The sequence below is a fragment of the Siphateles boraxobius genome, unplaced genomic scaffold, assembly GCF_051911475.1.
Source record: "Siphateles boraxobius isolate OS27281-9 unplaced genomic scaffold, OSU_SipBor_1 9, whole genome shotgun sequence".
NCBI lineage: Eukaryota > Metazoa > Chordata > Actinopteri > Cypriniformes > Leuciscidae > Siphateles > Siphateles boraxobius.
This window is the reverse complement of record NW_027509219.1, coordinates 24,595,285-24,621,713: the sequence shown is the minus strand read 5'-3', so window position 1 is coordinate 24,621,713 and position 26,429 is coordinate 24,595,285. Positions and strand designations below refer to the sequence as shown.

Here is a 26,429-nt window from a genome sequence, read left to right as displayed (position 1 = left end):
TCTGTTCCCACAGTGGGATAAATGATATGGTAGATGTTTTATTTTGATTGATTTGAGGAACAGTTACATAAAGGAACTAAACTGGGGAAGACACAACAAATACATCTGTGATGCAGAATTCCTGCTAGTTTGAGCGGAAAAAAAAGTCCACCTTTAAAAGCATGCCACTTTACAGTTATATGTTCAAAATATCAGTATTTATTCAACAGATGTGAAGAAAGTGTTATTTTAGTATTATCCATATACAATTATATTATTTATTCATATTTTTAAATTATCTTTTAATTTTAGATTTGCAGATTTAATTAATTTTAATTTACGTTTCAGTTACTTTATGTGCTTTTGTAATTTTTGTTGGTTCTTTTTTACAGTTTTATATTTTGTAATATTAGTATTTCAACATATTTATTTCTTATTTATTTTAACTTATTTATTTCAGTTATTTGCCATGGCAAAATTTCTATTTTTCATTTAAGTTTATTTTTTTCAGCTTTCTTTCAGTTATAGAAAATAATGTAAGCTTAGTTTAGATTTAGTCAAGTTGTGCCAAGTTTTGAAGGTTACTTGATTATTAGTTGAAGTTTACGTTAGAATGGTGAATTTAAAACAGAACATTTTTTGTTGTTGTTTCAAAGCTGTGATTCTCAGTAATTTGTGGGGAAATCCATAATCAGCATGTTCATACTTAAGAATGTTGGTATCCAGACAGTTGTTATAGCCATTGATTTCCAAAGCATTTTTGTCCTACTACGGAAGTCAATGGCTACTGTCAACTGTGTAGATACCAACATTCTTTAAAATAACTAAGAAACTCATACAGGTTTGGAATAACTTGAGGGTGAGTAAGTGATGCCAAAATGTTCATTTTTGGGTGAACTATCCCTTTAATAACCTTCTTGCAAGAATATGGAAGTAATATTGAAAAACCAAACTCTATATTTCTGCTGCATCAGGTATGAACACCCATGGTTCTTATACTCGCAGTATTTTGATACATAACATTATCTTGGGGTTTCAGTGGTCATGTGCAGCCTGTGCGTCAAAATCTTTGAAACAATGAATGTATTTTGGTTCTCCAAGTCTCTTTTCTGAGCAAAGGCCATTCTGATGCACTTTAATACAAAGGCACATGGAGAAAGCCCTCCACTTGCCAGGAAAGGGCAACGAGGGGAGGGGGTGGATGGGTTTGGATGGAATTGTTCTTGAGATAGAGGAGTGGCGGAGTTTTTTTCCTCTTCTTTCTCAATGGGGTGGGCTGGGGGGCTGATATGGCTCGGATTTCAGCGCCCATGGGGGTCGGGGCTGGACTCACGTTTTGGGATAAACTAAGATTCATAAATGCGCCAGTGAACATAAAACCGCGGAGCTCTGACTGACGCGGTGGGTTCTGTCTGTGTGTGCCTGGCGTCGGATCCTCCCAAACACATCCACATCCACTTCCACACTCCCCGCGAGCACAGAGTTGCCGCTCCGCCGGGTCTTCGGCGACTTTCACCCCTGAGGACCTGCATGTCTAATCTTTAGACATGTTCAGATTAGTGGATTCACGGACTCTCCTGCTACTTGTAGCAACGCAATGCGTTTTGCTATCCCTTGTAAGATGTCAACAAGAAGATGACCGTAAGTTGGAGTTTTTCACATTGAAATTCAAAGTATTCTGCTAAAAAAATGTACAGTGTTGCCATGGTGACTTGAGAGGAGAGTTTGGAATTGATCAGTTTGGTTTGCGCGTTTCACTTCTGGACTGGGGGATGCCTTTCTCATTGTAAAATAAAAGACCTGAAGTATATGCATTATACTTGCATTTAAGTCTGCATATATTCAAAGTTTGAACGCAGTCTACACTGCAAACAAGTGATGCGACGGTTCTGGTTTTCGCGCGTCAGTCATGTGCAGTGGAGACAGTTTGACAGATGCTGGCGTTGCGCGACAGGTTAACACACTAAAACGCTTGTTTTTATTAGTTTTCTACGTGTAAAGTTGAAGAACAAAACAGTTAAATTATGTATGCATGTATTAATTTTTGGTTTTACGTATGTATGCATTTTACAAACGTTTGCAAAAGGTTACTAGCAACAATACGCTGCTCGAGCACTTTCCCCTGGATAGGATCAGTGTCATGGTACAGTGAATAAACATTTCCTTCTCTCATTACTTATCACTTTAATATAGATTTCCGCATATATGACAGAAAATTTGACTGATATAAAACGTTTTAAAATAGTTAAGTGACATCGGTTGCGTCCACAAAATTAAGTTACTGACAGAAAAAAGAAAACTCCTTAAAAGTCGCTGAACAATTATATGATTTCTTAGTTGTAATGCTAGAAAAAGTTCTAAGATGATAAAGCAAACTTGCTTTCAATACTAGCTAATCTTCAATGTGAGTTTAAATATTGATAATTTTTGTTCTCAGAGGAAATTTTGCTAGTGTCTCGATCTGAGGAACCCTAAATGATGCCTGAAGTGTGTGTGTGTGTGTGTCTATATATATATATATATATATATATATATAGTGTAGAGAAGAAGGTTATGTGTAACAATTTCAGCATTAGACTGATCTATATATAGGCCATTAATATCCACTAGTGACAGAGCTGTTTCACTCAAGATTAAGAGCAAAGGTTCCTACAAGGGTTCAAATGGTGCACCATTAGCACATGTGCAAAGTATTTGGAAAGCAAAACATATTTCGGGTTTAGTTCAGGGGATTTGGCGTTGATTAAAGGAGATTTGGGGAACTAGGTTTGGTGGGTGGAAGGGGAGGGGGTTTCTGAAATGTTGTTGGAATGACCAAAACATCACACTGACAACCTCAAAGGGACACAAACATCTTGGAATGAGAAAGATTATGAACTGTGATATTTGGTAAACTTTGAAACGATAGAAGATGATGATATCCTTAAGCTCTTACTGTGAACAAGGACATGTTAATTACACTGAACACTTGTTTAGGTTGGCCTATATTTGCATCCAAGAAAAGTGGATTTTCTTTATTTATAGAATTAAACTGCTATAATTGCCTCATTTATGTACACTAGGGCTGTTGGGAGTTAAAGTCAAATTACACTTACATATGAATATTAGAAAAGCTGACTCGTCAAGGCGTTCTGTGTGTGTGTGTGAGGGCTGTCCTTCCGTGCCCACGAGGGTGTGTTTGCCCTGGTGGTAAGTGAGACCATTAGATCCAGATGGAGCTTTCAAGATGGGTGTGTTTGCATAAGGCACCAAGCCGTCAATGCAGCCCTGTCTGTGTTTGAGAAAGCCCCATTCATGGCTAGTTTAGTAGATATGGGGTTCAGTTACAAATCCACAGACTACAGGAGCCCACATTTCACACCAGGGTGTAAAATAGATGTAGATATGCACCCTGCAAATATTGCTAGCTAGTGTTGTAGTGAATGTATAATCATAATGTAACCAGATGTCAGCCACGAGTTAAACACACACAAAAAAAGAAAAAAAATATTTATATATATATATATTTTATATGTATATATAATAGAAAATATTATATATATATATATATATATATATATATATATATATATATATATATATATATATATATATATATATATATATATAACATATATTTTTAAATATTTATAAATTATAATTATTAGGATGCTCTTCCAACTTTTTCAGGAAGTTTTTATTTTAGTATGCTTGAAGATGTGTCGCTCACCTGTCTCTTACCCCCATGCACTCCATTCTGTCGCCCCCTTCTGGTGGCTCCAGAGGAAGAGTTAGGCAGCTGCATCCAAGATGGCCAGCAGTATGCAGACCATACTGTATGGAAGCCAGAACCATGCCGTGTCTGCGTGTGCGACTCTGGGGCAGTGCTGTGTGACGAGGTCATCTGTGAGGACCTGAGAGACTGTGCCAATCCCATCATTCCACCCGGAGAGTGCTGTCCCATCTGTCCAGCTGAAACCGACGATCCTATCGGTCCGCTCTCTGCTTATACACCTCTTTTTGCTTATCATACCTGTCCCGCTAGCTGTCTGCTCTGAGTTCTGTAACTATGGCAACAGTCTCACATACCACTAGACTACAGCCTTTTGAAGTTGGTCATGTGATTGGGTTCAGAACTCAAAGCAACATTCAAAGGGGAAGAAAGCAACACTTTTAAGTTTTACGTTTGCTGTCTATGGCTAAAATGGGCCCACTTTACATTTGACTTTGATAGTAGGTTGTTGTTGTTTTTTTAGAAAAGAACGCAATCTTTCCGCAGTTTGCTGTGGAATCAGATTTTTAGATAAGATATTTGGTCGATACTACAAAAAGGAAATTTACAGTTAATTATACTGCTCACAAATAAGCTTTGAGCTAATTTATTTATACTTTAGTCTCATAATGATTCATTCAGAGGATGATTTGTCTTTCTTCTATAATATAACAGCATTATATTATATTATATTATATTTTATTTATACATAAGTAGTTCAAATAGATGGATATGAAATTGAAAGTGGACTCACCTTGGCCATAGACTGTTTTAGTTCGGAAAAGCTGAAAAACAAGATTCTTTGAATGAGAAGTCATAGCACTACCTCTTTCAAAACAACCCAATTAACGAGAAATTTAGAAGTGTTCTTTCAACGTTTTAATGCACTTTCTGTTCATTTTCTAAAAATGTGTTTTTTGCTGCTCTACAGATATACACAATAACAAGATAAACATAATTGTCAAAAACAAAAAAAAGTTTTACCTAAACATTTTAATATACTCTATCTCACTGTAATCAGATCATGGCACTGATACAGAAAGAGTTTTCTCTAAATATTTATTAAAATGTTTTTCATTTAATTTAATTATAGCAGCATATAGCCTAATAATGCTTCTAATATAGATAATATAGATTATGCTGTAATGCACATCATGTTTTAAACTGATCCTCAGCTTGCACCTTAATATTGTGCTTTTAACAATTTAACCGATGCAGATTGGGAAGAGAATGATGCTGTTTTGGTACATGGCCTAGTGGGGTGCCGTTGAGTTGGAATTTTTTAGCTATGCAGTTTCAGCAGGGAATAGCTGTTAATTAGTTCTTACAGTGTCTGACTGGTTGACCGTCCTCATTATGAATCAGAATCAGCTGAATACTTCATTCACGGTCGTTTTTTCCTGTCCCTTTTGTGACCCCTAGTTTTTTGATAATGAGTTTGCAGTGTTCTAAATGTATGAGGCAGATGTTGACTCCAGACAGACTGTTATTCTGCAACATTGGTTCTTATATACATTTTTTGAATACTTGCTTATTGATAGAATACATGTATACATAGAATTCCTTCTGCGTCTAACTGTCCATTTTTATTATTTTCCCTTCATCCTGTGACCTGATTCAACAGAGTCAATTGGTGCAAAGGTGAGGTCTTGACATGACTTATTCACTTATCAAGGTCGTTATTTAAGAAATAACTAATATTCTTAAGGTTTAGGTCTTAAATAAGTTATTTTTTACTGTCCACAGGGACAGAAAGGAGAACCAGGCGATATTACAGATGTAAGTAATTTCACTAGTAAACAACTTTGTTTTTAGAATGATTTCACCAAATTGTAAAAACTGATAGTTGCTAAATAATATTTATTTATTTGATTATGTAGGTAGTTGGACCAAGAGGACCTGCTGGCCCTATGGTGAGATTATAAACACACTTTGGTAGTAGATTTCTGAATAATTTGTAATGCTGTGTTGCATTTCTCCACTAGGTGGCTCTCCTGAACGTTTATTTGCCTTTTGTTGCAATTCTTCGAGTTCTTGAGTTCATCTCATAGATTGTAGATAAATTGTTTATTGTAGATAAGTGATCTACAACTTTTCTTTTTGACTTTTTCTTTCTTTCTCTGATTTTAGGGACCCCCAGGAGAGCAAGGAACACGTGGCGAGAAAGGACCTAAGGGTGAGAAGGTAAGACATTTTTCCTTTTCAAACTATTTTTTTTTTTCTCAGACTTGTTAGGTAAAGTGATGTCAAACCTTATTAGCAGTTATCCGGTACATTTAGGGGGTAGTGGACACACTCTGCAGGAAGCTGTCATGTGAAAAGGCTTTAGTTAATCTGTTCACTCTCTTTTCTTTTCCACTCATATGCCCTGTTCCCCCCCCCCCCCCCCCAATCCTATTAGGGAAATCTCGGCCCAAGAGGGAGAGATGGCGAGCCTGGTACACCTGGAAACCCAGGACCAGCTGGACCCCCTGGGCCACCAGGACCTAATGGACTTGGAGGAGTACGTCTCTCCCTTTCCTTCATCTGCTTGCTAAATTTGGGTCTGCCTCTTTTTGGGTTACTGTAAGTGTGTTTTTCCGTGTGTGTTTAGAACTTTGCTGCTCAGATGGCTGGTGGTTTTGATGAGAAGTCAGGAGGTGCTCAGATGGGTGTGATGCAGGGACCAATGGTGAGAAAAAACGCTGTGTTTCCACACTGAAAACAAGTATGAAACAACTATTAAAAAGACATGGCATACGTTACATCACATCTGTATTAAACTCATTTGGAATTAATCTCACTACAAGTCAAATTGTAAAGTACTCAGTTTGGCTTGGCTATTATGGAACTTTAACAATATGTCAGAACAAGTCAAATCTTCCTAGTTATTATAGTATATAGTTTTTTAAATTCTCAAACTGCCCCCTTGTGGAATGGTCTGGATAGACATAATCTGCATTTTTAACATACAAATAAATAAAATAAAATAATGCAAAAAGATACACAAATTAATAAAACGCCTGCAATTTCAATATTTAGGATTGAGATGAGCATAGGCCTCTATTTTAGGTGCTGCTTTGTTATTGTACTCCTTTCTGTGATTTCAAATGAATCTATTGCCAAACATTCTTATTGAAATAAATGATCAACTCTGAAACATTCTGAACAATATAAGGAGAGTCAAATCTGTTTCCTGTTTTCTGATCATTAGTGCTTCCTGCTGACAATAGCCTTTTCAAATGGAGGTTTAATTTCTATAGTGCTTCACGGATTCAAAGCTTGTAACATATGAACATATACCCACAATAAATGTGGTTACTAAAAACAAAATTACACACAATGAAACAAATAATTAATTTATTAGACTTCAACCAGCCTTGAAACATAATCTATAAATAAATGGAAAATACAACACTCTCATGCTGTTTTTGTTTATCTGGGTCAAAGTGGCCAATCTGCATTTAACTTGATCTTTTTCTACAGGGTCCAATGGGTCCCCGTGGTCCTCCCGGTCCCTCTGGAGCACCTGTAAGTAAATGCATAATCATTCATGTTCATATAATCATTTCATATTCCCAATTTATTGAAAAATAACAGAAGCTACCATTGATCAGACAGATATGAGTAAATGTTAGCAGCCACCAACACTGTCATTTATTTCCATTCCAGGGCCCACAAGGTTTCCAAGGCAACCCTGGAGAGACTGGTGAACCCGGCCCTGCTGTGAGTGTTCCAAATCTTGCTGGTTTAGAGCACTAGCCTACACATATGAGACATTCATATACACATTTATATACCCACATACATATTACATGGCTCACACAAATGACACATTCATATGCACATTGAGAATGACATGGTTTTACAGACAACAATGGTACAGTCTATTTAGTAGGACACAATGCAAGTTTAATTAACTTTTAGCAAATGGTTTATTTTAGGGTGCCCTTGGACCCCGTGGCCCATCGGGGCCCCCTGGAAAACCCGGAAGTGATGTGAGTAAATTTTTGCCACTGGCTTGATATTCAACTTATTCCAAATAGTGAAACGTGACAGATAATAACCAATATGTCTATGCCCATTCTCTTTTCAGGGTGAGGCTGGAAAACATGGTAAGCCTGGTGAGCGTGGACCCCCAGGGCCTCAGGTAAACAGCCAGCATGCAACAGTTTTGGTCTCTTGTTAGTATTCTGATAATGGCCATACAATCTTATATAATACAATTTTTACAAAGATGCAACATAATCATTGAAGAATTTTTTTAAAAAAATTTACAGGGAGCCCGTGGATTCCCCGGAACTCCTGGCCTTCCTGGAATCAAGGGACACAGAGTGAGTTTCAGCAGAGACTGGAGTCATTTGTTTCTCTGTTTGTTTATTTCTGTATGCATCTAACATATTTGAATGTGTTTGTAGGGACACCCAGGTATTGATGGAGCTAAAGGAGAGTCCGGTGCTGCAGGTGCTAAGGTACAGCAACATAAAAAACAGACAGTTTTTAGCCAAAACACCCAACTGTTACAGACAAACTCTGTAAAAGTCACATACACTGTCTATAGTTACATACTGCAAAGTGATGTACACTACCATTCAAAAGTTTGTGGTCAGTACATAACACATGGTCTATAATCATATTTGACAAACAGCATGTAAGAATATACTGCACACAGGTTTCACAGGGCATCAGAATTCTAACAGACATTTATTAAATTGATGTAGTTGTAAGAAGACATTACTGTTTAAAAATCTGCTTTGGAACAATATATATAATTAAACAATTTAATTTATTATTTAATGTTATATTTAATTTAATTTCTAAATATATTTGATAAGATAAATATATTTTAAACTATAAAAACTACTATAAAGACTCCAGACCTTTGAGAGACTGAGGATATAATAACTCATATAATATAATAATGTTTCCTGCTCATTTACACCAAACTCAGATTACTGATAAACTATGTAAAAGCCTATAATCATTTCTTACAAACGGAACATATATATTGGAACATATATATATTGAATAATGTCACACTTTATATTAGGTGTCTTTTTATGATGTACTTACATCAAAATATAAGTACAATGTACTTATTGTGTTCATATTGTATTGTAAAACACTTTTGCTGCTATTGAGGTGTGATATGGGTTAGTTTAGGGACACATTTGGTGATATGGGTAGGTTTAAGGTTGGGTTAAAAGGGAAGGGAAGGGTCAACAATGTAATTATAACTATATTACAGAAAATAATTACAGATGTAATTACATGCTGGTAATTATTGCAATAGAAGTACAATATAAAAACATGTATGTACATAATAAGTGCATTGTATCAAATGATTAATTTAAATGTTAGTACATAGTAAAGAGTATCATTTAATTTATTTTAATTTATTTTATATATAAAGATATTTCAAACTATAAAGGCTCTGAGGTACTCCTAAAGACACCAGATCAATGTTAAGAAACATTGAGGAACATGTTACCTGCGCAGATGCTAAATGGGCTTATTCATTTGACAAATTTCTGAGCAAATTATGCAACAGGAAGGTCTAATCAATCTCTCTTTTCCTCTAGGGTGAGGCAGGTTCTAACGGTGAGAGTGGTGCTCCTGGACCAATGGTGAGTACCTAAAGTCAGAAATGGCCTGATGATTCAAAAGATGTAGTTTTCTGACACTGAAATAGTGCATCTTACTCTCTCCATCCTATTTTCTTTTTGTGTCTGTCAGGGTCCACGTGGTCTGCCCGGTGAGAGAGGTCGTCCTGGTGCAACTGGTGCTGCTGTAAGTGAACACTCAGATAACTCGCCTAATTAAGAATACTATATATGATAAAAATTTGTGCAGCTGATGGTGGCTTCAAACTATAATGATTCTGCTTATGTCTGTCCATAGGGTGCCCGTGGTAATGATGGTCTGCCTGGTCCCGCTGGTCCTCCTGTAAGTGCATTTCCTTACTTCCTTAAGTACAAGTTCTCACATAATTTGGTTTTACTTCAGTAATGGTATGGCTAATGCTAACTAATGGTTAACCCATATGGGTTACATAGAGATATCAGATGGATATCTGTCAGATGGACAATTGTCAATATATATACAGGTCCTTCTCAAAAAATTAGCATATTGTGATAAAGTTCATTATTTTGCATAATGTAATGATAAAAATTAAACTTCCATATATTGTAGATTCATTGCACACCAACTGAAATATTTCAGGTCTTTTATTGTTTTAATACTGATGATTTTGGCATACAGCTCATGAAAACCCAAAATTCCTGTCTCAAAAAATTAGCATATCATGAAAAGGGTCTCTAAACGAGCTATTAACCTAATCATCTGAATCAACTAATTAACTCTAAACACCTGCAAAAGATTCCTGAGGCTTTTAAAAACTCCCAGCCTGTTTCATTACTCAAAACCGCAATCATGGGTAAGACTGGCGACCTGACTGCTGTCCAGAAGGCCATCATTGACACCCTCAAGCAAGAGGGTAAGACACAGAAAGAAATTTCTGAACAAATAGGCCGTTCCCAGAGTGCTGTATCAAGGGGAAGTCTGTGGGAAGGAAAAAGTGTGGCAAAAAACGCTGCACAACGAGAAGAGGTGACCGGACCCTGAGGAAGATTGTGGAGAAGGACCGATTCCAGACCTTGGGGGACCTGCGGAAGCAGTGGACTGAGTCTGGAGTAGAAACATCCAGAGCCACCGTGCACAGGCGTGTGCAGGAAATGGGCTACAGGTGCCGCATTCCCCAGGTCAAGCCACTTTTGAACCAGAAACAGTGGCAGAAGCGCCTGACCTGGGCTACAGAGAAGCAGCACTGGACTGTTGCTCAGTTTTGCATGTCATTCGGAAATCAAGGTGCCAGAGTCTGGAGGAGGACTGGGGAGAAGGAAATGCCAAAATGCCTGAAGTCCAGTGTCAAGTACCCACAGTCAGTGATGGTCTGGGGTGCCATGTCAGCTGCTGGTGTTGGTCCACTGTGTTTTATCAAGGGCAGGGTCAATGCAGCTAGCTATAAGGAGATTTTGGAGCACTTCATGCTTCCATCTGCTGAAAAGCTTTATGGAGATGAAGATTTCATTTTTCAGCACGACCTGGCACCTGCTCACAGTGCCAAAACCACTGGTAAATGGTTTACTGACCATGGTATTACTGTGCTCAATTGGCCTGCCAACTCTCCTGACCTGAACCCCATAGAGAATCTGTGGGATATTGTGAAGAGAAAGTTGAGAGACGCAAGACCCAACACTCTGGATGAGCTTAAGGCCGCTATCGAAGCATCCTGGGCCTCCATAACACCTCAGCAGTGCCACAGGCTGATTGCCTCCATGCCACGCCGCATTGAAGCAGTCATTTCTGCAAAAGGATTCCCGACCAAGTATTGACTATTGAGTGCATAACTGAACATAATTATTTGAAGGTTGACTTTTTTTTTGTATTAAAAACACTTCTTTTATTGGTCGGATGAAATATGCTAATTTTTTGAGACAGGAATTTTGGGTTTTCATGAGCTGTATGCCAAAATCATCAGTGTTAAAACAATAAAAGACCTGAAATATTTCAGTTGGTTCGCAATGAATCTAAAATATATGAAAGTTTAATTTTTATCATTACATTATGGAAAATAATGAACTTTATCACAATATGCTAATTTTTTGAGAAGGACCTGTATATATATATATATATATATAGATTCAATTTACAAATCAAAGAATAACATTAAAGGGATGTGTAGGGTGGACATTAAATAAGCATGCCACTTTGATCATTTGTTGATGTTTCTGTCCTCAGGGTCCTGTTGGTCCTGCTGGTGCTCCAGGTTTCCCTGGATCCCCTGGTTCTAAGGTAAAATACCTGTCATCTACAGCACTTCTCTGTGAATTCCTTCCCATTCTTAAATTTAAACATTTGAAGTATAAAAAATACCATTAGCCTTGACAATGAGATGTGATCTTTACTCCGGCAGGGTGAAGCTGGTCCCACTGGAGCTCGTGGACCTGAGGGTGCACAAGGACCCCGTGGAGAGGCCGGAACACCTGGGTCACCTGGACCTTCTGGTGCATCTGTGAGTAAACATACAGATAATATTACAAGCAATATTTATATTTGATTTTCTTTGTCAGTGTATTCAATATATTTAATACTTTGGATTTCAATGGTTATAATGAGTTTTTAAATATTAGATGTTTACTATTTACTATAGGGTAACCCTGGTACTGATGGTATTCCTGGAGCCAAAGGATCTGCTGTGAGTATATCCACATCATTTTTAATTTTCTTTCTCTAATTTCTCTGTAATAAAATAAAATAGTTTTTTTAGCATACAATTTTTCATGCCAATTTTAACACTTAAAATCTAATGTAAACAATAATAGATTGAGTTCCCTTTTGCAGGGTGCTTCTGGCATTGCTGGTGCCCCTGGTTTCCCAGGACCCCGTGGCCCGCCCGGACCTCAGGGAGCTACTGGACCTCTTGGGCCTAAAGGACAATCTGTACGCAATCATATTCTGAACAATTTAATCTCAGTGTTCCCCAGACATTTTTTAACTATTTCATATACTTATTGAAAACACTATTGTATTTATACAGGGAGACCCTGGTATTCCAGGATTTAAAGGCGAGGCTGGACCCAAGGGAGAGCGTGTAAGTAACCAACGTCATTTTTATCAATTTCATGTCCTTTCTATTGTATCCACTTTAAAGGCTGTTGACCATAACAATCATATTAAATATTGTAGCAAACTAATCAGGCATATTTTTCTCCTTATTGCACAGGGTGTTGTAGGACCTCAGGGATCCCCTGGGCCATCTGGAGAGGAAGGAAAGAGAGGACCAAGAGGAGAGCCTGGTTCTGCCGGACCTCTTGGACCCCCTGGAGAGAGAGTATGTATCATATCCTAATTAGGTTTACTGATTCACAGAATGATAAAGAACCACACTAATAAGTTCATATGTGTTCTTCCTTATTAGGGAGCTCCAGGTAACCGGGGATTCCCTGGTCAGGATGGTCTAGCTGGAGCAAAGGTTGGTGATTTAGACTCATAGTTACTCAACTACCCAACACATGTATTTCCTCCTGATTTCTGTTCTCAAATGTTCTGTCCTATGATAGGGTGCACCTGGTGATCGTGGTGTTCCAGGTTTGACCGGACCAAAAGGAGGGACTGGAGATCCTGGCCGCACAGGCGAGTCTGGTCTTCCTGGAGCCAGAGTGAGTCATTGTGGTATTTCTTTGATTTATCTGAACACATATTATTCAGGTCAATTTAGATGATCATAACTTTACTCAACAGACATTACAATCTAAAATTTAAGCTTTTATGCTTGTTGCTTTAAAGGCTCATTGCATTTTTTCCCATTCATCTGTTCCTTCCTCTAACAGGGTCTCACTGGACGCCCTGGTGATACTGGACCTCAAGGAAAAGTTGGAGCACCTGTGAGTATCTATACAATTTAAAGCACTTTTATTGTCACTTTTAAAGTATAGAGTTACAGAATAAAAAAATAATGTACACTACAATTCAAAAGTTTGTGGTCAGTACGATTTTTTTTGCTAAATATTTAGAGTATTTTTACTCTTATATTTAGAATATTTTCTAAATAGAATATTTTTATCTAGAGTCTCTTTAATTCACACATCTTAAGAATGAATGATTTTTAAAACATCAGAATCCTGAAAAACATATCACAGCTTCCACAAAGATATTACGCTGCACAGCTGTTTTCAACTTTGATAATAATAAGAAATGTTACTTGAGCACTAAATCACCATATACAAATTATTTCTGTTGGAAAATCAGATTTTTCATCACAGGAATAGATTACATTTTAAAACTCAAATCAAATCAATGCAGCCCTGTTGAGCATTAGAGACTTCTTTCAAAAACAGAAAAAAATCATACTGACGCCAAACTTTTGAATGTTACTGTATAGTGCAAAATATATTTTGGGTACAAACGATATTCAGATACTAATCGCTGCATATCAACATAGTTCAGGGTTATTCAGGGTTATTCAGGGTTATCATAGTGAAGATGTTTTATTCATTGTAGGGTTCTGCTGGTGAAGATGGACGCCCTGGGCCTCCTGGGCCTCTGGGAGCTCGTGGTCAGCCTGGAGTGATGGGATTCCCTGGACCTAAGGGAGCCAATGTAAGACCATTAGAGTATTTCTGCAAATCAAATACAAGTGTTCATATTCATCTCCATAAAAGTGGGTGGGAAGTGTATGTGTTGTACTGAAGGGACTGTATCTCTCCCACACAGGGTGAACCTGGAAAAACTGGAGAGAAAGGACTTCTTGGACGGCCTGGTCTTAGAGTAAGTCATGTTCCAAAAGACAGGGGATCAAGATTTTTTCATGCATATATTTTTTTTCAGATATCCTCAGATTTGTCTCTCTTTGTTTTTTCTTCCATTAGGGTTTGCCTGGTAAAGATGGAGAGACTGGAGCTGCTGGTCCGCCTGGCCCTGCTGTTAGTATTTTGTCATATTTTTTGTAATATTCAAATCCCATTTGTAATAATTTCTTGGATTTTTAAATAAATTGTGATTTCATTATGCTTTAAGGGTGCTGTTGGTGAGAGAGGAGAGCAAGGTCAGCCTGGTCCATCTGGCTTCCAGGTACAGTTTCACAACACAACTAACTGTGAAAGAGGGTTAAAACTGCACTTTTTATATTAATGAAACTGAAAGAGTGTAATTATCAGTTTTTTTTTTTAAATATTTACTCCCTTTTTGCACAGGGTCTGCCAGGACCTACTGGAGCCCCCGGAGAGCCTGGTAAACCTGGTGACCAGGTAAGGATGACTTATTTTTTATCACACAGGTATTTATTATTATTCTCTATTTGTGCTGTTGTGATGTTTTAATGATTTTAACTATGCTGATTTTCTTCCTCTCTATAGGGTGTTCCTGGAGAGAGTGGTGCTGCCGGTTCCACTGGACCAAGAGTGAGTTCCTATCCTTAACTAAAAGATTCCCAATTTGCACTCAATGCAAATCAGTACTAATTAGTAATTAGTAATTACTTTGGACAAAATAACTCTTGCCTGTGCTTCTCTCAGGGTGAACGTGGTTTCCCTGGTGAGAGAGGAGGCGCTGGCCCTCAGGGTCTCCAGGGACCAAGGGGACTTCCAGGAACTCCCGGAACTGATGGACCTAAGGTCAGACCCAAATCACATCTGACTGAGATTGTGCTCTACTATTCAAAATAAAATCCTTAAACAGTCAAATGAATACATACACTACCATTTGTGGTCTCTTATGCTCACCATGGCTGCATTTATTAAATCAAAAATAGTAACAGAATAAACAGTAATATTGGGAAATACAATTTAAAATAACTATTTTCTATTTTAGTATATTTTATAATATATATATTTAAAAATGTAATTTATTCCTGTAATGGCAAATCTGAATTACTCCAGACTTCAGTGTCATATGATACTTCAGAAAATATTCTAATGTGCTGAATTAGTGCTCAAGAAAAATTTATTATTATTTTCAATGTTGAAAACAGTTGTGTTGCCTAATATTTTTGTGAAAACTGTGACCAGAATAATTTTTTTTTAGGATTCTTAAAGCATAAAGCTCAGCAGTTAATGAAAAGTTCAGTTTATTTTAAATAGATATTTTGTAACAATGTAAAAGACTTATATGTCACCTGTGATCAATTTAATGCATTCTTGTTGAATATAAAAGTATTAAATCCATACTTTTATTCCTCCAGTAGTATATATACATACACATGTATACATTTTTTTAATATATATATTGACTGCCTGGAGTTACAGTAACTATGAAATAAATTTACATTTGTTTAGCAATCTCTTTAATATTTTGTATTCATTTTTCAGCATACCTACCTACATTTTTCAAAGCACAATTTTTTATCTTATAGTTTTTTAATACTTTATAAATACTCAATAACTTATATTTTTTATATTTATATATTTGTTTACTTCCAAGTTAAAATGAAAAACAAAAACAAAAGATATTCAACGTGGTCTCAAACTTTTGGACCCCGTGCCCCAACACCCTCAACATAGTCAATCTCTCAAACTCTCATGTCTCCGCTTGATTTCCAACAGGGTGCAATTGGACCAGCTGGTGGTGCTGGAGCTCAGGGCCCTCCCGGTCTGCAGGGCATGCCTGGTGAGAGAGGAGCTGTTGGAATCTCTGGAGCTAAAGGTGACAGAGTAAGTGTCTTTAGAAATGGTACAACCCATCCTCTCAGTGATTACATCAACCTAAAGTCATATTACTTATGAACAGCCTACTGAATGATTGAATGTCTCATTTACTAGGGTGACAGCGGAGAGAAAGGACCTGAAGGTGCTCCTGGCAAAGATGGTTCAAGAGTAAGTGCTATATACAGCAAATGTAAGGAAATTGCTTTCTTTTTTTACTCATTATAAGTAATGATGTTTCTGTCATTTTTTTTTAGGGTTTGACTGGTCCAATTGGTCCACCTGGTCCTTCTGGTCCCAATGGCGCAAAGGTGAATGTCTCATCCCTGCTGTGGTCTTCCACCATTGATTGTATAGTGAAATTATTTGAGGAGATTTGTTTAATTCACTATTCTTTTTCTTCTCTCACAGGGTGAAACTGGTGCCATTGGCCCAAATGGTGCTCCTGGTTCTCGTGGTGCCCCTGTAAGCAAAACATTTGTTCAATTTTTATTCAATGTGATTGGTGTAATTCATTAACATTACAACTAGACAGCAAAAGAAGTTCAATTGGAGTTTGTGGTTTTGTCAATTGTATAGTTTAAAGGTTATCTTCAGTTTTCTTCTTGTTTATTATACTTTTGTCATCATGTTAGGGAGATCGTGGTGAGATTGGTGCACCCGGACCTGCTGGCTTTGCTGGACCCCCTGTAAGTAGAAACACTGTTACAAAATGCCTCAGTTTTTCTACAGTGATGCAATTGTGAATATTATAGACTATCATTTATCATAAAAGATAAGTTCCATTATGAATTCATTAAAATGTCTAACAAAGCAACTTAAAGAAGCAGTAAAAAGCAACCAATTAATAATATTGTGAATATAAAGGGATATTCTGTGAGACACAGATGTCAATACAATGCAAATATACCCACTAGCTCAATTATAGATTGTTTTATGCATTCCTTTCTAAATGGAATTCTTTTTTTTTTTTACATGAAAAGGTGCATATTTTAAGATTTTGGCATTTTAAGAGCATCATAAAACGCAAATAAAATTATAAGCAAAACAATGTGCCAATTAATGTAATAGTTTTCAGATCTATTGAACATCCACTGATTTGCTACAAAACTCAATACTCTTTAGTTGCAATGTTCAAAATCTACAATTCTCTGTAGATACAGTGTAAAAATTATTATTCAAAACTTTTTCATTTTACTTTTCTATTTGGTTTTCTCAAATAGCCCAGTGGAAGGTGAAATAATCGATCAGGGAGTGTCAATTTAGTATTAAAACTGAAATTTAGAGCATTCAGTTATGAGAAAGCCAAAACTGATTACAACCTTTCATCTCTGTCTCTCCTCAGGGTGCTGATGGCCAACCTGGAATTAAGGGAGAGCAGGGTGAGTCAGGACAGAAAGGTGATGGTGGATCCCCTGGACCCCAAGGACCATCCGGAGCACCTGGCCCAGTGGTAAGGGTCTTTGCCTCAGCATTTAATGCTACTTTGAGGCATTATCACTTTGCAAATCAGTTTCACACTGATATTCAATTGAAAGAGCTCGTTTTTAGAAAGCAATTTGGTTTTGGTTATTGCCACGTCATTTTTGAAATCTTGTCTGCATAAAAAAATTGAGAGTTTAGCATAGTGCTTCAACTTTGTGCTGTATTTACTTGGATGAAATTATTATACTTGGCTCATCAATGTTCACTGTTTGATTTCAGGGCCCAACTGGTGTTACAGGACCCAAGGGAGCACGTGGAGCCCAAGGAGCCCCTGTAAGTTACTAAATTAGTCATGTGTAAAAACTTTCCATTTGTTTTTTAATATTTACTAGTTCTTTTGAAAGTAAAGACATTAGACTGCATTGATTTTTCTAAACAAAAATATGTTCCTCCATTGTAGGGTGTCACTGGTTTCCCAGGTGCCGCAGGAAGAGTTGGATCACCTGGTCCCAATGTAAGCGCCTGAAAATCACAGACATTTCTCTGTGGTTCCTCCATAATTAGTTTAAATTAATAGACGAAACAGTATTATCCAAATCAAATTGTTTTTTTTAAACTTATTTTCTCCTCTCAGGGTAACCCTGGTCCTGCTGGCCCTGCAGGTTCTGCTGGTAAGGATGGTCCTAAGGGAGTTCGTGGTGATGCCGGTCCCCCAGGCAGACCAGGAGATGCTGGACTGCGTGGACCTCCTGGTACACCTGGAGAGAAGGGAGAGTCTGGAGAGGATGGTCCTCCTGTAAGGCTCAGATTCATACATGCCCATTTTAGCACCCAAGGCACATTTGTCTGTTGTATTCAGCACAGCTTAATTTTTTCTTCTCTCGCTATTTCCTGTGTAGGGTCCTGATGGTCCTTCTGGCCCTGCTGGTCTTGCTGGTCAGCGTGGTATTGTTGGTTTGCCTGGTCAGCGTGGTGAAAGGGGTTTCCCAGGACTCCCAGGACCCTCTGTAAGTAGATAAACCCACAAGAAACATAATTTCCACTTGAAAATCTTTCATTCTTTTACATTTTAGCATAGAGTTTAGTGTTTATCTATCAGGTCAAGACTGTAATTAATATACCCCCAGTTTCACAGACCAGGCTTAAGCTAGTCCCAGACTAAAATGCCTGTTTGACCTGCTTTAACTGAAAGCAACTTACACTGACATATCTTAAAATATGTCAGTGCCATTATTTTGTCTCAAGGTGCACACCAGCAATGTTTTGTCTATGGTACGTTTATAAAAGCTACTTAAATATCTTAATTGAACTAAGGTCTAATTCTGACTAAATCTAAGCCCTGTCTGTGAAACCAGGCCATTAAGTATTATAATTAAAAATGCCTCTTTTAATGGGCCACTTACATATTTTTATCTTGCATACATTTAAGATGTTTTTTTTCTTCTTCTCAAATCATTATTAAGTACTGATGGTGATATAATTAGATAATGATGCAATGTCCCTAATCTGACACTAATGATTTGTACCTCAGGGTGAGCCTGGCAAACAGGGAGCATCTGGTTCTTCTGGTGACCGTGGACCTCCTGGGCCTGTTGGACCTCCTGGACTGACTGGACCTGCTGGCGAGACTGGACGTGAGGTAAAAAACACATACATGAAAAACATGATAAAATCAGAACCAAACAAGGCAAACCTAGGCTGGATTCATCTGACTCAAAAGTAGATCTAAAGTAAAGTTCAGATTCCTCCAATGTATATAGTACAACCATTTAAAGACCAGATCTCACTCATCCGTTCTGTTTGTCTTTAGGGTAATCCTGGATCTGATGGTCCACCTGGTAGAGATGGTGCTACTGGTGTGAAGGTGAGGAAACAAACAAACAAACACATATAATATCTTTTTATTGCCCTCTGATCTTTGTAAATCACAAAGAAGTCTAGAAATTCCATAGAAGTAAACACTATTTACCACATACACTGAGGTCCAAAAGTCAAGTTAACTTTTTTATTTTGATTTATTTTAGTTTCTAAATTACTGAAGAAAAAAACTATGAAAAAATAATTTTAAAATTACTTATTTATTATATAGTAAGTGTGTTTATTTGATAAAATGTTAAATATGTCTTATTAATTTTAAATAATTTCTGTCTAAAATTTTTGACAAAAATGGTTCCTAGTCCATTCACAGATGGATTTCCAGCCAGCTGAAAGACGTAATGTGTTTTATTTTTTCTTCTCTAGGGTGAGCGTGGTAACACTGGCCCGATTGGTGCTCCCGGAGCTCCTGGTGCTCCTGGTGCCCCTGGCTCAGTTGGTCCAGTTGGAAAACAGGGAGACAGGGGAGAGAATGTGAGTACATTCACTTAAAAAATTACATTTTCAATACTATAAACATTCTATCTTTTGGATACAAGAATGCATGACATTTGCATCTAGGGGACAGAAACACAAAAAGCAGTAATATAGCCTATTTACTACTCGCATAACAATTATTGCCACCATTATTCAAATCACCAATGATGACCATTCTGAATACCTCAATTCTGACACTCTTTGTTAAAATATCCCAATGATCACCATTATATCTTTGGATAAATTCTACAGGAAGCTGCTTGATTTAATTTATAGTCTCATATTTCAATCAACAAAACCCTATTAATTGTGTTAATCAAAACACATTAGTGTTACATAATTTTTAGGAAGAAAAATCATCTGTAAGATGATGTGCAAGAGTCCATCCTTATGAAGATTAAAAGCTCAGAGCTAAAAAGCTTTAGCAATGTTTACCACTTATATTACATAAAGTATTTTTATTTATTATGTATTTACCATCTTGTTTACTTTCTTAAGGGCCCACAAGGACCTGCTGGCCCTCCTGGATCAGCTGGAGCTAGAGGCATGGTTGTAAGTACCTTTTATTAAGCTTGTAGAACAAAACAGAAAGCTAAAAATACACGTTGAGCTTTTAAATTCTCAACATTTTCAAAATATATTATGCTTACAAAATATAGCTAAGAAGTACATACAGTAAAATACAGTAAATTGACAAGAAGAGTTCAGTGTCTTACTCCTAAACTCCATTTAGTTAATGCAAAAATTGTCCTTCATGTGGTAACATCTAAATTAACTGGATTTATTCAAATTAAAAATGTCATTGATTTAAAGTCACATTTAAAGTCATTTTTGTGGCTTTACTGTATATCACATTTTAGTTGCTTACAAGTTGATGGACCTTTTCCATTTTTCTGCATCAGGGACCACAAGGACCTCGTGGTGATAAGGGTGAGGCAGGAGAAGCTGGAGAAAGAGGTCAGAAGGGACACAGAGGATTCACCGGTCTTCAGGGTCTGCCAGGACCTCCAGTGAGTCTCATTAACAAGTCTTAGTTTTTACAAACAGCCTATAATGGTAAAACAGTGATGTGAGATATGCTAACAACTCTGTTGTGTCTCCTCAAAAAAGGGTTCTCCTGGAGACCAGGGTGCGGCCGGACCTTCTGGACCAAGTGGCGCTAAGGTGAGTGTCTGTTCTGTTGTCTTCAACTTGCTAGCTGTTGTATTTAACTTGCTGAGAACCACAAATTATAAACTTCAATGCTCAGATGGATTACTAATGGTGTATTTAACCCATCTCATTTGCAATAGGGACCATCCGGACCTGTTGGACCAGCTGGTAAGGACGGTTCTAACGGTCAGCCTGGACCCATTGGACCACCTGGACCTCGTGGACGCTCTGGAGAGTCTGGCCCAATTGTGAGTGCAGCTGAATTATTCACAGACATCAAGTTCGATGTTCATATCGATTAATTTTTCTTCCTTTCTGCTCACTTTAGGGTCCACCTGGTAACGCAGGACCTCCTGGTCCTCCTGGTCCTCCTGGCCCTGGCATTGACATGTCTGCCTTTGCTGGGTTGGCTCAGACTGAGAAAGGACCTGATCCTCTGCGTTACATGCGTGCCGACGAGGCCTCCAGCTCTCTTAGACAACATGATGTGGAGGTGGATGCCACACTGAAGTCAATCAACAGCCAGATCGAGGATATCCGCAGCCCAGACGGCTCCCGCAAGAAACCTGCACGCTCCTGCCGAGACCTGAAACTCTGCCACCCTGAATGGAAGAGCGGTAAGAAATGAAGAAGCGATTCAGAGAAAATTTTATATTAGGAGAATGTTCATATGCATCACGACAGAGCTTCCAAATGCTCAAAACCAGGGGTGTCCAATCCAGTAGTGATGGGTCATTCATGAACCATCCGTTAATTGCATCTGTCACATGACAAATGAACGAAAGACTCGGAAGCTAAGGTAAATATTTATGTTCCTTGTAAATGATCTTTGGCAGTATTATAATGAGTTCTTAATTCAGAATATGATCAAGATTGCGTAGGTAGATGTGTTCGGGGAATTTGGCTGTTAACATAAAAGAATAACATTTAAAGCCACTTAAATTATCGAAATGACTCAAATAAAGATTTGTTCATTTTTATGAAGTCAGTCAGTCGAAATCAGTAAAATGATCCGAACTTCCCATCACTACAATCCAGCTCCTGGAGGGCCACTTTCCTGCTGAGTTCAGCTCCAACCCCAATTAAACACACCTGAGCCAGCTAATCAATGTCTTACAAGACATACTAGAAACTTCCAAGCAGTTGTGTTGAGGCTAGTTGGAGCTAAACAGTGGCCCTCCAGGACCTTGTTTGGACACCCCGGCTCAAACCCACCTGAATGATACTCACTATTACTCACATTCTTTCATTTGAGCAGAGGAGAATTAGCACCGTGACTGAGCCTAGCTTCCCCCGTGTTTTTATTTTTTTATTTTTTAAATTTCTGTCACCTGATGGAGTTTATGTTCCTTGGCACTGTCGCTTTTGGTTGCGGTTTAAAAGACACTTAATATCCAGTAATATTATCGATTTGACTGCACTGACATTATCGAATGAGAACAAAACCTGAACCGAGATGAGCTGAATAACGGCACAACTGTCTTCTGTACAGCTGCTTATAGCTGAATTGAACTTGTTTCATAAATAATTTATGTACTTTACACAGTTATTGAACTGAAGTCAACCAACACTGAACTGAATTATGACACTTGTCTTTTTAGAGCTTTTTACAGCAGAATTTTGGTTTGTCTCATATTTGACAAAGTTTGCATCAACGATTCTGTTATTTTTCGGTGTATTACTATGAAGCTGCTTTAAAACTATTTATATTGTATAAAGCACTATATAAATAGAGGTGACTTGACTTGAATGTTTGGTCCCAATCCACAGGTGACTACTGGGTTGATCCTAACCTTGGTAGCAGTGCTGATGCCATCAAAGTGTTCTGTAATATGGAGACCGGAGAGACCTGTGTGAAGCCCAGCACTCCCAAAATCCCACGCAAGAACTGGTGGAGCAGTAAGGGCAAGGGGCTGAAGCACGTGTGGTTTGGAGAGAGCATGAATGGTGGATTCCACGTAAGTTTAATCCTTTCATTTTGGAGATGTTCACTTTAAATTTTAGTTTAGTGACCACAAACAAAACAACACAAAAATAAATCATAGGAAAGTCTGTTCAAAGGTTTACAGTACCACAAAAAGTCACATTTGGATTTGATTATGAACAGTTGTTCCAAAGCCAGCCTGAGTCCTTGCAAATTCCCATCATCTGGTTGAGATCACAGCTAGTTTGGGGAGCTGTTCACAGTTCTGAATTTCTGTTGGTCCATGGTGCTGAAAATAATCAAATCATAAATCAGCAGGGACAAGTAGCTATGCTGAAATACTCCCTCCTTTCCTGTTTGCCACAATCTATTTTCTAGTGTTACATTTCACCTTTCATTGATATTAATGACCAGTTTTTTAACTAAAATATTTTGTTCACCCTTTTCTAACAGTTCAGCTATGCTGATAGCAGCCAGACTCCTAGTACTACCAGCATTCAGATGAACTTCCTGAGACTGCTGTCTACTGAGGCCACTCAGACCATCACCTACCACTGCAAGAACAGCGTGGCTTACATGGACCAAGCCACAGGAAATCTGAAAAAGGCCGTTCTGCTGCAGGGCTCCAATGATGTGGAGATCAGAGCAGAGGGCAACAGCCGCTTTACATATGGCGTGGTTGAGGATGGCTGCAAGGTGAATCACAACATATAATATACTTTTCAAGCATACTGGCTATAGTTAAAATCTTTTTTTATAATTACATTTTAATGAAATAAATTAAATTATATACACTACTGTTCAAAAGTTAAGGGTACGTAAGCTCTTTTCTAAAGAAAATAATACTTTTATTCATCAAGGAAGCACCAAATTGATTAGAAATGACCGTTAAGATATTTATAATGTTAGAAAACATTATTTCAAATAAATGCTGTTCTTTTGAACTTTCTATTCATCAAAGATCCTATTAAAACATATCATGGTTTCCACAAATATATTAAGCCGCACAACTGCTTTCAAAATTGATAATAATATAATAATAATTGTTACTTGAGCACAAAATCAGCATATTATAGTGAATTCTGAAGGATCATGTGACACTGAAGACAGGAGTAATGATGCTGAAAATTCAGCTTTGCCATCACAGGAATAAATAACATTTTAAAATATATTGAAATAGAAAACACTTATTTTAAATTGTAATAATATTTCTTAATATTTTAAAAAAAAATTACAAACAAATGCAGGCTTGGTTAGCCAGCTTCTTTAAAAAACAATAAAAAATTTGTGTAAGTAAAATATTTATTTATTTAGCTATATTGTGTGTATATATATATATATATATATATATATATATATATATATATACACACACACACACACATATACTTACATGGCTTTTCTGCTGTCTTACAGAAACACACTGGTCAGTGGGCCAAGACTGTGATTGAGTACAAAACTCAGAAGACATCCAGGCTGCCCATCGTGGACATTGCTCCAATGGACATCGGAGGAGCAGATCAGGAGTTTGGAGTGGACATTGGTGCAGTCTGCTTCTTGTAAAAAAAAACATATGTGGATTGAGATAAGACATGGAAAAATACCAATGACGAGCAATAACTGTGAGGATGCAATACAATCTCCAAATAACGAAATATGGAAGAAAAGAAAAGAAATCTGAAAATTGACGAAAGTTTTTTTTCTCTAAAACACAAAAAGTCGTGCTGTCCATGTTTAGTGTGCAGGAATACCATCGCAAAATGGGATTGCCCCAAATAGTCTCTCCCTCTGAAATCCAGCCATGTTTCCCACAAGTCCTCAGTGCAGCACCTCCTCCTGACGGGAGCCAAGAGGGGGACAGAACAAGTGAGTGCAACAAGAAGAATAAGAGATTCAATGAAAGACAGAAACATGGCTTGATGTCATCACATCCTGCAGGGGGTGGGTGGGTGGGTGGGTGATGCTGTACAGCATCATGGCTGGATACCACAATAGTCCCTCCCACTAAAGAAAAAGGCCATCCCCAGTCCCACTCCACCCCTCCTTCTGCCTCCTGACTGTGACTCAGAAGAAAACATTGTGCAAGATTTTGTGAAATGTCAAACCTGAGGAGGGAATAAGTTTATATTTACTGTGTATAATAACAAAAAAAAATCTTGATTCAGTCTTTACTGAGGCAGCCAGATCTATATATTTTCACAATTATGTGTTTGTGTGTGTGAGCCTGTGCCTATACACACCTACATTTTTTGGGGGAAAGTGCAGTTCCATTTCTTTCTTTTTTTTTTTTTTGTAAATCAATATTTTTTTTCTCATGATTGCCCAAACAAGGAAGTTTTGGACCTATAACATTACAGCAAAAAAGAAAAAAAATCTAATAAATTTGGAAAACATTTCTATTTTTTGTTTATTTGCATGATCTTCATTTTTCAAGAAAAGCTACCTCACACAGGAAAAAACAAAGTTAAAATCTGGATGTGAACAAAAGCAGCCTGGGGTTCGAGAAACGTCAGGAAGACACCCCGGCACGGCTCAGTCCATCTTCAGAAGGTGCTATTAGTATTGATCTATCAGTCAGTATTTCCCAGAATTCCCAGACCATCCCACTCCCTAACTGGCCTCATTCAACACACACAGCCTGCTCAGAGGATGCGGAACTACACGGGATGTTCAAAAGACAGAGGGACTCTTTTGGCAATGCCGGAATTTTGCTCCCAAAGGATCGCTGTAGCACTGAGCAGGATGTGTGTGTGTATGAGGGTGTGTATATTTTTGTTATAATTAATATTATTATGATCTTGGTCTTTTTTTGTTTGTTTGTTCTCTCTGTTTGGTTCTGGTTTTGTTACGATTTTAATTAATGTAAATTGAAAATAAAGGAAAAAACAAGGAATTATGAAGTCAGATTTTAATTGCGTTTTTAATCATCATGAGCACAAAATGTTAAATGTATGAATTTAGAGTACAAAACTATAGTTGCATTGCTTGTTTGTATTAGTTTCGTGCATGTGTTTGTACTGTATATTTGTGAATTTTCTGGAATAGAAGCATACAGGGTATCAGACACAAAGGCTTGTACAAATACTCAGCATAAATGAAAGCCAACAAACTCAGGAATAACCGTACCTTTACGTAGAAGACATGTTAGGGTTCCTTGAAGATATAATGTTCCAGCAAGTCTGCTTCATCAATTACCAAAGAAGCATGTCAATAATAATCAGGAAGATTTTCTTATCAAAGTGATAAAATGTTGTGTTGCAAAAATGTGACCACCCTCCTTTTCTGGTGCAAGTCAGGCAATTTTTGATCAACAGTAAGTTGAACCAAACATTTAAATATGAGTAATTTCCCGACAATTAAAAGCCCATTAAATCATTCTCAGACTTGCTGACAACAATGCAATCACGTAGGAAAGAAATGTCAGAAGACTTATTTCTTTGTATAAAAGAGGACAAAGGTAAATGAGGATTTCAAAAGCAATATTTTAAGAAAATATATCAAAAGTTACACAGAAACTCCACTTTGCGCCAGTGTCCTGATCACCCTGTCGGTGTTTATTTTGAGATAACATCCGGCTGGATGTACATTATTCCTTACATGTTCTATGTGACATTACAATTTTGCCCATAAGTTAAATTTGCAACTTTTCAAACGGAGGGGACACTTG

At 37.5% G+C, this 26,429-nt stretch overlaps 1 protein-coding gene and 2 long non-coding RNA genes across 4 annotated transcripts; 1 reads left to right on the top strand and 2 right to left on the bottom strand.

Moving 5' to 3' along the window:
• Window positions 1–1,172: 1,172 nt before the first annotated feature.
• Window positions 1,173–25,662, top strand: col2a1a (collagen, type II, alpha 1a). Of its 2 annotated transcripts, XM_077224410.1 has the most exons (54): window positions 1,173–1,620; window positions 3,742–3,951; window positions 5,355–5,371; window positions 5,477–5,509; window positions 5,611–5,643; window positions 5,861–5,914; window positions 6,132–6,233; window positions 6,324–6,401; window positions 7,196–7,240; window positions 7,382–7,435; window positions 7,654–7,707; window positions 7,806–7,859; window positions 7,990–8,043; window positions 8,128–8,181; window positions 9,292–9,336; window positions 9,446–9,499; window positions 9,611–9,655; window positions 11,510–11,563; window positions 11,685–11,783; window positions 11,922–11,966; window positions 12,113–12,211; window positions 12,309–12,362; window positions 12,495–12,602; window positions 12,690–12,743; window positions 12,832–12,930; window positions 13,102–13,155; window positions 13,772–13,870; window positions 13,985–14,038; window positions 14,140–14,193; window positions 14,288–14,341; window positions 14,464–14,517; window positions 14,626–14,670; window positions 14,785–14,883; window positions 15,811–15,918; window positions 16,027–16,080; window positions 16,167–16,220; window positions 16,321–16,374; window positions 16,545–16,598; window positions 17,255–17,362; window positions 17,614–17,667; window positions 17,795–17,848; window positions 17,969–18,130; window positions 18,234–18,341; window positions 18,866–18,973; window positions 19,145–19,198; window positions 19,576–19,683; window positions 20,185–20,238; window positions 20,589–20,696; window positions 20,797–20,850; window positions 20,979–21,086; window positions 21,167–21,455; window positions 22,609–22,796; window positions 23,216–23,458; window positions 24,179–25,662. In XM_077224410.1, exons 1-54 carry the CDS (start codon window positions 1,527–1,529, stop codon window positions 24,323–24,325), a joined length of 4,476 nt encoding a protein of 1,491 aa, XP_077080525.1. In that variant the 5' UTR covers window positions 1,173–1,526; the 3' UTR covers window positions 24,326–25,662. The 2 variants fall into 2 exon arrangements, with proteins under 2 accessions (XP_077080525.1, XP_077080526.1); XM_077224411.1 differs by lacking the exon at window positions 3,742–3,951 and having other exon boundaries at window positions 1,349–1,620.
• Window positions 16,240–17,369, bottom strand: LOC143732936 (uncharacterized). The gene is made up of 3 exons (XR_013201214.1): window positions 17,232–17,369; window positions 16,528–16,596; window positions 16,240–16,372 (listed from the first exon to the last, which is right to left on the bottom strand). It is a non-coding gene; the product is annotated as an uncharacterized LOC143732936 (long non-coding RNA).
• LOC143732937 (uncharacterized) lies at window positions 22,911–24,605 on the bottom strand. Its single transcript, XR_013201215.1, has 4 exons — window positions 24,514–24,605; window positions 24,156–24,318; window positions 23,315–23,451; window positions 22,911–23,051 (listed from the first exon to the last, which is right to left on the bottom strand). It is a non-coding gene; the product is annotated as an uncharacterized LOC143732937 (long non-coding RNA).
• Window positions 25,663–26,429: the final 767 nt, after the last annotated feature.